Source organism: Quercus lobata, chromosome 8, assembly GCF_001633185.2.
Source record: "Quercus lobata isolate SW786 chromosome 8, ValleyOak3.0 Primary Assembly, whole genome shotgun sequence".
Taxonomy (NCBI): domain Eukaryota; kingdom Viridiplantae; phylum Streptophyta; class Magnoliopsida; order Fagales; family Fagaceae; genus Quercus; species Quercus lobata.
Genome location: NC_044911.1, coordinates 55,781,115 through 55,791,527, shown reverse-complemented (window position 1 = coordinate 55,791,527; position 10,413 = coordinate 55,781,115). Strand labels below are relative to the sequence as shown.

General features: G+C 35.8%; 2 protein-coding genes across 2 annotated transcripts; both read right to left on the bottom strand.

Annotated features, from left to right (window-relative positions):
• Nucleotides 1-896: 896 nt before the first annotated feature.
• LOC115954611 (60S ribosomal protein L12-like) lies at nt 897-1,727 on the bottom strand. The gene has a single exon (XM_031072519.1). The coding sequence runs from the start codon at nt 1,639-1,641 to the stop codon at nt 1,141-1,143; it is 501 nt and encodes a 166-aa protein (XP_030928379.1). The 5' UTR covers nt 1,642-1,727; the 3' UTR covers nt 897-1,140.
• An 887-nt stretch (nt 1,728-2,614) lies between these two features.
• LOC115957397 (mRNA-decapping enzyme subunit 2) lies at nt 2,615-9,611 on the bottom strand. Its single transcript, XM_031075624.1, has 8 exons — nt 9,200-9,611; nt 7,976-8,127; nt 6,994-7,121; nt 6,447-6,542; nt 4,639-4,791; nt 3,944-4,047; nt 3,786-3,853; nt 2,615-3,065 (listed from the first exon to the last, which is right to left on the bottom strand). The coding sequence occupies exons 1-8, from the start codon at nt 9,277-9,279 to the stop codon at nt 2,881-2,883; spliced, it is 966 nt and encodes a 321-aa protein (XP_030931484.1). The 5' UTR covers nt 9,280-9,611; the 3' UTR covers nt 2,615-2,880.
• Nucleotides 9,612-10,413: the final 802 nt, after the last annotated feature.

Genomic DNA, 10,413 nt, shown 5'->3' with positions numbered 1-10,413 from the left:
AGCTCAAAACAGGTTGGAACAACTTATATGTATGGAAGAATTCTTTTACTCCATTTTATCCAATCTAAAGACATGCTCTCTTTTACTTCCCTAATTAACATGTCTTTTTTTTATTACTTCTACTAATGTTATTTTTTACCTTACTCTACCTCTTTTTGTTCCCTCAACTTAAAATCAACTTACTCTCTTTTACAAGTTCATTACTCTCTCTCTCTGAATATGACCAAACCATCTCAAGCGACTTTCCCTCATCTTTTCATCAATAGGGGCAACCCCTATCTTTAGGTGTATTCCCACTTATCCATCTTAACCTTCTCATTTCTACTACACTCATTTTATAGATATGTTGCTTCTTAACCACCCAACATTTGGTACCATAGAGCATAGCTGGTTGCACTTGTATATTAGTAGCTCTTGGCAATCAAGTCTTACCGCCCCTTTGTCTCTATTCCTACTTTAACTAAACTTACATTCCAATGTTCCATGTACTCCATTTTAGTCCTACTTAAACAAAAGCACACTCTAGAGTCTAAAGGCTTAAAAAAAACATCTAGGAGCAACACATTATTCCATCTCACTCTTTTTTTTTTTTTTGGTAAGTTATTATTTTATTAAACAAGACTACTTTGGTTACATACAGAACTATAATGATTTCAAAAAATTCACGAATGGGGGTTACTATCAGCAAATCTCCATGCTCGAGACCAATCAAACAACAATCTAGCAAACACCACTATCAATTGTATCCCTGAAATTTCCATATCCTCAAATATACGAGGATTCCGTTCCCGCTAAATACCATTATTCCATCTCATTCATACCGCCACAAAATCCATATCAACATCAAACACAACAGAACCAAATCCAATACTATAATACTACGCTAATAAAGGAACTGTAAAACTAATAAGTAATCCATATAGAATTAAATTTAAACGTTGTTCTAAACCAGCATTAAGGATTCAAAAATAGAACCTAAAAAAAAAAAAGAAAACTGTGAAATTTAGAGATAGAAAATAAATACACAACAACAACAGTAGCGAATACAGTCTAATAATCCATTCTCAAAATTCTAACAAAAGCAATCAAACTGAGGCAAGAAAATAAGAGCAAAAGCGAGCAAACCTCGCGATCTCTCTCTCAGTCGAGAGGAACCTCCACGTCACCATCGGAAATCTCCTGCTGCAAATCCTTAGGGTCTTTGCCATCGACGGTGCATCCGACGGAGACGCAGGTTCCGAGAATCTCCTTCACGGTTCCACTGAGGTCCTTAGCCATTGACCTAGGTCGCATCACCTTGGCGATCTCGACGACGTCGTCGAGCGAGATGTTGCCATTGTGCTTGATGTTCTTCGTCTTCTTGCGGTCGCGCTCGGGTTCCTTGAGAGCTTTGATCACTAAGGCGGCGGCGGAGGGGACAACCGAGACCTTGGCTTGGCGGTTCTGGACGGTGAGCTTGACGGTGACGCGGAGGCCCTTCCAATCCTTGGCGGTCTCCTTTGCGATGTCTTCTCCGATCTTTTTAGGAGAGAGACCTAAGGGACCGATCTTTGGGGCGAGTGAGCTGGCGGCTCCGACCTCGCCGCCGGTGACTCGGACGTAGACGTCCACCACTTGGGAGGGGTCGAGCTTTGGAGGCATGGTGGCAAGCTTTTCACAATGTGCAAGTCGTGGAGGAGGAAATGAAAGGTAGGCTGTCCCTCAGGTTTTATAATGCTAGGGTTTTGGGGTTTGGGTTTTTCTTTTTTTCTTTTTTTATTTATTTATTTCTACAAGTATATTTTGGAGCGGTGTGTTTGGTTACTAATCTTAAGATTTAAGAAAGTACATTGTACTATTATCAAAAGCCCTGTCTTTTTCTTTTTTCTTTTTTGGGTTTGGCTTTTTAATATTTATTTTTATATATTCTAAGTTTTTTTTTTTTATTTGACAACCATATTTTTATATAATTTATTCTTAAGATGAAATAAACCAATGAAAATAAGTTATATCTAACTAAGCTTCTAATGTTTGTGTGGTTCTTGTTATTTCCATTAATTGCAAAAACATATAGTCTTGTAATTATGGAGTCCTACGGAATAAAATCAAAGGGAAGCAGAGTGAAAATACATTTGTCTAAAATGTAATAGTGTTCTTGAAAATTATTACTAAAGAGTTCGTTTCTAAACAATACTGTCATATATAAATATATATATATATATATATATGTTGTCCAGTTTCTGCATTCCAGTATTTGGATTGTGGATACACATTGACTGTTCAAGGAGTAATTTCTTCAGTTGCATTAACAATTAACATGTTTCTCTTTCGGAGCATCTATGAGTTGTTAGCATTTTCAGGACATGGCATTACAAAGTGTAATGAATTTGTGTTAGACAAGGGTGAGAGTGTGAAGACATGGCTAGAAGGAAATGTAACATGGTTCCCTTATTAATGTTCCCTAACATTGTCTGGTTCCATACCATTTACGCATTTGATATATAAATCCTCCCTCCATACATTTGCCTCACTCTCTGAGTATGGCAGGGCATTACTGCATTAGTCAGGATATATATTTTCTATAACAACAATTTTGCTATCCAAGATACACCCACTGAAGCTTATAAAAAGAAAATTACAAGAACTGCTAAGTTGACTTTAATTCTACTGATAACAAAGATGAACAAAGTGAAGCTCATATCATTTTGCCAGAAAAGGGCTTCTGTACAGAAATATACATATAACCCAAACCTGAAAATCTGACACAAACATATACAGCTGGTACAGCTACGAAGCCTGCGTGAAGGAAGGGTGGTGAATGTGTAATGATACAGGTGACACGGTGAAAACTAACCCAGCTATGTAAAACTCAAAACCACTTTACAAAAACTACTAAGGACTTCAAGCAGAAAAGGCAGTTTCCATTGCTTGCAAGATGGATGAGGTATCGAATCTAAAGTTTCTGAAGCTCTTGCCAGGTGCTGGGTTATCAGGCTCAGGTTTAGTTGACTGGCTCTCCATTATCATTGGGCTACTGCTGCTGCTATTCCCAGTCGAACTGTTCTTTGCTTTCCAGACACACATTCCTGAACAAAATTCATAACATGCTCACCATCAGCAAAAGCACACAAGAAAACTATCACATCGCCGGGGTTTCAAAAAAAAAAAAAAAAAAAAAAATCAAAGAAACCCATCATTTCAGGAATGCAGGACGGTGTGTACAAGAAACTCAGCATTAGGCTTGGGTGCCTATATGCTCTAAAGTACCAATTCAGACAAGCATCATTGAGGTGTCAGGTGTGGTTCTTTGTCTTGGCCTCTAGCTACATTTTCCAACATTCTACAATACCTCACCCACAACAGGGTTCATGAGAACTTGGAACTAGAAAGCGGCCTGGAATTTGGATAGCTTTTTTCACTCCCATATTTTCCGATTTTCCCCATTATTTCTCAACAAATCTAGTGGAAAGCTCTAATAACTGACCATAGAAATAATCATCTTCAGTTGGAAGTCGCAACAAAATAATATTATCAATTTATTCTAAAGAGTAACCTAAAATCATCACTCAATTCCACCTCCCAACTTGAGATCTTCCACAAAGGGCGATCCAATATTCTTTATTGTAAAGATTAGCTTCTTTTAGTTCTAAAAGGGCCCAATACGACCAAGATGCTCAGGTTTATTAGTCTTATTAACTTTTTTTTTTCCCACCTCTTTCCCTTCTCTAGTATCCATTTGTTAGATTCATATAATAAACTGATGTTTATAAGCTATCACATTTTCAAGAGAACAGGGGAGGGAAAACCTTTGAGAGGCATGTCAGGTTTTGGAGCTATTGGGGACTGATGTGTTGAAATCCATGATTTCAAAGATCTGCATGAAGAAATTGAATCTTTTAAGCACTGGACAAAGATGTTAAAACACCAAAGGAAACAATCAAAATAATAGGACATAAGTACTCACGCCAAGAAGGGCGCCACCATGTAAAGCTTGAGGCCAGTAATCCCACGAGATATCACATCGTCATTTGCTGGCTGAAGTTCATCAAGCCGTTGCCATGCGATTTCCTGCACGCAGAACATAAAAAGCATGCCATTCAACATTACAATTATCCACAGGCTACTAGGTATAACATTCTGTCTAACAATGATTAAGAACCCTAACTCTACCATAAAAGGACCCTTATTTGACTAGTAACACATTAAAAGCCACTCAAATCAAGGAAATAACAACCCTAACTCAAAATTTTCGAAAATTACAAGAAAATATAAAAAATAAATGATAAAAAATAGACCCCTGTATTCTGACCTACATCATGTAGGGAAACCCCCATACCAATGAGGATGACAATCAGGAAGTGGTAACCCCAAAGCAAGAAAAAGCAAAAGACAGGTCAATGCCCCCCAACAGCCAAAACAAAAATTTAAGTACAAGTTCCCAATGACTCCCCAAAGCAAGAATTAAGGGTTCTGGTCACCTTCACACACCACCTGAAGTTTTTAAGATCTCCCCTCGAAAACAGGAGAGGGCATGAATATAATCTTCCATATTAATAAGAATTGCATAATTCTATGCAGAAGAAACTTTTAGTTATTCCCCTCTCAGTCTTGCTAAGCAAAAAATTAAGAATAAATACATCTATGGAGATGATCACATACACTGATCTCTTTTTTGGTAAGTGGAGCAAAGGAAGTGTCATCTTTCACACCAGCAATTATGTAGAGCCGCACTCGCTGCTGTCCAAATATCAACTCAATGTATTCATCTTTGTTAAGAAACTTAGAAACATCAAAACCTGTTTCCTCCAGGACCTGCATTCAACACAGAGAACAAATGGGTCAACATTCATATCTGCAAGACTGCATTGCACGCCTGCATCTTGGGGAAGAGAAAAAAGAGAGAGAGATTTAGGTTACCAACTATAATTGGCATTCTATGAGAAAATTTAATCAGAAACTGGTTTTCTAAGCTAGTAGGACAAAAAATGTAGTAAATCAATTGTTTCATTTAAAAATAAATAAATAAAAATTTGAAACAAAGCACTTTAAAATCCAAATTGGTTTTCATCAGTGAGCACACATTAGGGCTGTGAAAACAAATAAATAAATAAAAACAATAAACCAAAACTGAACTGACAAACCGAATTTCTTGGTTTCAGTAGGTTAAGTTTTAGGTTTTCATTTTTTTCTGTTTTGGTTTTTACTCTGATCTTGATTTTGGAAATTTCCACCCCAAAACCAACCAAAGCTTTTATATATATTTTTTAAAATTTCCGGGAGGGGTGTATTTCCATAGTATAGTACGTTCAACATTTTATAAAAACATTTTATCCTAATCTAAATCTCTCTTCCCCCCCCCCCCGGCCCCCACAGCCCTCATTTTATTTCTTTCTAGCTCTTACATCTCTCTCTCTCTCTCTCTCTCTCTCTCGCGTCATCCCCTCAGTGCTAAATTTCATTTTATTCACCTTTTTTATATATACTTTTATTGTGTCTTAAGGGCTGTTTGTTAAGGACTTGTTTTACTTTATGTATCCATTGTCTTTTTCTTTCTCTCTCTTACTAGCCCTTAAATGTGAAACCCCTCTTTCTTTCAAATTCCCTCACTGCCCTTGCCATTGTTTCACTAGTAAATTTCTTTTTATTCACTTTTCCCTTTTTATTATTATTATTTTTTTTTATAAGAATACATTTTTCCTTTTATTATGTATCATAGAGGCTGTTCGTAAAGGCTTTTATTTTTTGATCCTACGATCTGATTTTATTTTTTTAAATAAGAATCCTAGGATCTGATTATTACCTCATTAAGGTACAGTTCAGCCCAAAAGAACCCCCTGAACCCCAACCAAACTGTACCAAGCTCCCCAGCGCACATCTTTACAATAAGTATGTCACAATCTAAATATTAATGGCAAAAAGTTGTGTTATCCCATAGAAGGATTAAGAAAACTAAAGTGTAATAAAGAACTCATAAACTTTGCTTCATACTATACATTGTAGGTTAAAGAATCACATGGGAAATGCTCCAGCCTCAGAGTATGTTTTAAAAGAAAAAACGGAAAATATTTATATTTTTTCTTCTTTCATGTCTGATGTCTCTCAAAAGTGAAGGTTGTTATCATCCCCCCCCCCCCCAAAAAAAAATCAAACACATGGTCGTGTCAAATGTAGACAGCTCTGAACACATACACCACTTACATGCAGAAGGCTAAATTGGATATATACATGCATCCATATCCATCAAATGTGCTAATTAAGTTACACATTTTCTAGCTCACATCAAATAAGAAACTGGAAATACAAAGATAACTCCAATATTTAAAACTTCATTACAACAACGCTGTCACATGTACAACTTTGTTAGCAATGAAATGATTCAAGTCAGCGGATATTAGTGTCTAAACTCGACTTAAAAACCAAAATAAAAGAATCATGTGTACAAAATATGCCATAAGAAAGAAGCTTACTTCTCTGATGGCACATGCGTGGTCTTCCTCATCTTTGCTCTTTTTGCCTCGTGGAAAACTCCAGCTTGACCCTTTCCAACCCTTCACTAGCACACACTGTCAATAGCATGAACAAGAGTAAAGTTAAATCTTACATACAATTCTAACTAAATCATTAAACCAGATAACTCCAATAAGATTATCCAATGGAAGAACTCAATGGAGACAAGAACTAGTGAAGGTAGATGGTAGACATGTATCAATACATAATCACACATTTTCATACCACCCCAACATTATATACTCGCCATCTCTAAGTTAAATTAATTTTAAAAAAATATATATTATTAGCTAAACACACACACACACACACATATAGCAACTATTTTTGTTGATAACTTGATAGTTACAATGGGGGAGGGGGGATTTGAAACCTAGACATCTCGGTTGGATACGCCAAGAGGTGGTGGCTAAGCTACAAGGCTTTTGGCATATATATAACAACTTTACTAAATAAAAAAGGCCCAAGATGAGGATGAGTTATAGATTTCATCCCAAAAAGACATACCCGTTCATAGGTCTCATCCAAAATGATTGCCCCAGTTACAGGAACTCGGACCTTGTAGGAAGTGAAGTCCTTAAAAATGTCATCCAAATGGGCAACATAAGGTTTTAGGACGTCACATCTGTTGAATACTACAATATATTAAGGAAAGAAAATTATACATTCACAAAGATGGAGAATATATACATACATATATATATATACACACACACATAGGATGGAGAATATATACATACATATATATATATACACACACACATAGGATTAGCTATTTTCTTTATCTTCAAATTAACAAAGACCACACAAACCATCATACAAATTTTTTTTTTTATAAATTTTTTGATAAGTCACAAACCATCATACAACTTCTTGATCTTTGGAGTAGGAGGAACAACCAATACGGGCTTTTCCAGTTTATGTTTAGAACAGAATACCACTGAAATTTTGTGATCATATAATAGAAATGTAATACTTGGCTTAAGATATCAGACTATTAAGAATAAGAATGCTTCCTTCACGTTGTGGATGCCACATAATCAAATGGCAGTGTCATATTACAAGGTAGACTGAGCATGTGTGAATGAGTGCTTATTTATGTGTCTGTCCATGCATGTGTGCATGTACACACAGGCATGCCTTTTTCTGCATTTGCTGATGGTGAATTGCAATTCCACAGCTAACAAGGTGGGCCACGAAAGTATCCAGATACAGGGAATGACAAAAACACCATAATAATGGATTCAGTAATAATTGAGCAGCATGAAGATAATACGTTTGAAGTCTAAACAGGTTGCATTTGTCTTTAGCTTGATATGGCTTTTCTAGTACAGTAAAAATTCATTCCACCAGAAGATGCAAAGTTATAGAGTTGCATTCAAACAAAGAGTAGGTTAGCAGATAACAGTATATCATGGAAATGATTTTTTTTTTTTTTTGGGGGGGGGGGCGAGCTCGTGGGGAGGGAATGGGGAGATGCACAGGATACATAAAGAAGTGAACTCCTTCAGAGTGAATGACTTCAGCGATGGATTCTTTTCCACTGAATTGTCTTCATAGAACCAATGTGCATACTCCACGAGAAACAAAATTCTCTCAAATGACTGGAGGTCTTCTTTTGGTACATTTAAAACAAACCGACTGCAGAAAATTAGTAGAAGAAGACTTTAGACATAGAAGAAAGCAGGCGTAAAAATATTACTAACAAAACATGAGGAGAGGAGGGGAATGGTTCCCAATCCCATATATTTCAAATTTAGGAATTATAAAAGATAAGCCTAAAATAAAACTAAAACCCGTTTTTCCTGCAACCATAACAGGAATACTTGTGTATCCCAACATATCTGCAAAATCCTCCAACATTTAAATAAATATATACCATAAAATTATGTCGAAACAATCATAGATAGTTCAATTCTCAGTTCTCACAGAAGGGTTTCAGAATTGTGGTGGCTGAAAATTTCTCAATACATCAATGCAGCAACATGATGAACTTGCTATCATCAGTTTAGCATATAATCACATTGAACTTGAGCAAAAATTATAATTAGTGATAGAAATTTATCCAAAGAACTATGAGCACAAATTACAAAGTGATAGATATTTAAACAAGCAAACTCCCATCAATTTAACCCGACTTAAACATCCATTCTTGTAACATTAGCATATCGACCAAAAAGACTTCAACATTTCATCTTTCCACTTAGGCAGTAACAAATGATAGTTCACGTGATGCTACCCCGCAGAATCTTAAAACCGAAACCTACATTCACCAATAAAATTACTTAACTAAATTGTACAACCTAATCACCTACGGTTTCCCACTTAGTTAGGATGGGTTCTAAGTTGAGTTGATGATTTTCTAACTATCCAAACCACAAAATAACTACAAATTTCCTCAGTTCTTTCTTTGCAATCAAAATTAGACCAATGCTTAACTAAAACACTTAATCATCCACAGTTTCCAAAACTTGTTCTACAAATTATAGCTCATCTTGGCACAATCAAGTAACAAAAATCAACTAAGCCCTAAAAATTTCATCTCAACAAATCAACGTGTTTATTTTTTAAAAAAAAAAAAACCGAAATGAGAAAGGTAGAGAGGAAAATTTGGAAAATAGTCTATTAAACGGAAGATTCTAGAGTTTTCTTGCAATTTTCCCGGTAACCAAACAGCAAGTTAAGGAATCAGAAAGAAGAGATTGGTACGGACCTGCAGAGATCGTCGAGGAGTTCCTGGGGAGGGAGGCCGTTTTTCAGTGCAGCACCAGAGGAGCGGTGGATGCCGGACATGGCTGGGCTGCCTTTGTGATTTTTGAACTCTACCACCGATTAAACCAAAAAAAAAAAAAAAAACCTAATAATAATAGATTCTTTGTGTTTCGGCGGCGGAAGAAGAGGAGCTCTTCCAGTTCGCGGTGGTTTTTTTTAAGACCGATAGAGCCCCGTAGAGATCGTGACCTCTAGCAGAGCAGAGCAAGTAGCGGATACCTTCGCCGCTTCCCAAGATTTGATGAATTTTCGTCGATCTTTGGACTCGGGTTTTATAGGGATCCGGTGTCTGCGAATACCCAACCGGTCAATATAATAATAAATTAGTATGACTGAAGTTATGAACAACTATGAACTATGTAGTACACACTGCATACTACATAGTACGTACTTATCCAATGTAGCTTTTCAACCCAACCTATTTACTCTTGTATTCATCTAATGTAGCTTTTTATTTAAAAAAAAAAAAAAAAAAAAACACACCCTCGTGGAACTCAAGTGTAGCAAACTCGAATTCCATTTAAAAAAAAATTTACCTGCAAGGAACTCGAGTTTCAACCCAACCTATTTACTCTTGGATTCATCTAACATGGCTTTTTATTAATAATAAATAAAAAAATTAAATAAAAAAAAAAAAAAAACCTCGTGGAACTCAAGTGTAACAAACTCGAGTTCCATTTTAAAAAAAATTTACCTGCAAGGAACTCGAGTTTTCTAGACTCGAGTTCCAACAATTTTTTTTTTTTTTAATCCAAGTAAGATGAATGCAAGAGTAAATTGAGTTTGTGAAACTCGATTTTGGTTTGGAACTTGAGTTTGACAAACTCAGATTCCAAAAATAGTCCAACTTACTAAATACTTTCAGCCGCATGCTATTTATGTAATATATTTATGAAAAAATGTTGTTCATCAAATTTTGCCCAAAAGGAATATATACGTGAAAAAAATTTGGCTTTGCCATAATTTTATGAAATTTTATTTGAGGATAATGTTTGGAGCTCTAAACATGTTTGAAGTTATATTTTCAACTCATTATGTGACGATTTATTAGATACTATTCGTGTATATTATTTAAATAAGTTATGTGACTTATTAAAATTATGTGACTAAAATTATATAACGATGGTCTCTTCAATCACCACATCATGGATGATA

Coding starts and splice junctions, on each gene's coding strand:
- LOC115954611 (XM_031072519.1), bottom strand. CDS start 1,641: ATGCCTCCAAAGCTCGACCCCTCCCAAGTGGTGGACGTCTACGTCCGA.
- LOC115957397 (XM_031075624.1), bottom strand. CDS start 9,279: ATGTCCGGCATCCACCGCTCCTCTGGTGCTGCACTGAAAAACGGCCTC. Junction 7,122..7,975: donor GAAGGAGTTCACTTCTTTAT/GTATCCTGTGCA, acceptor AATATATTGTAG/TATTCAACAGATGTGACGTC. Junction 6,543..6,993: donor TGGATGAGACCTATGAACGG/GTATGTCTTTTT, acceptor TGCTATTGACAG/TGTGTGCTAGTGAAGGGTTG.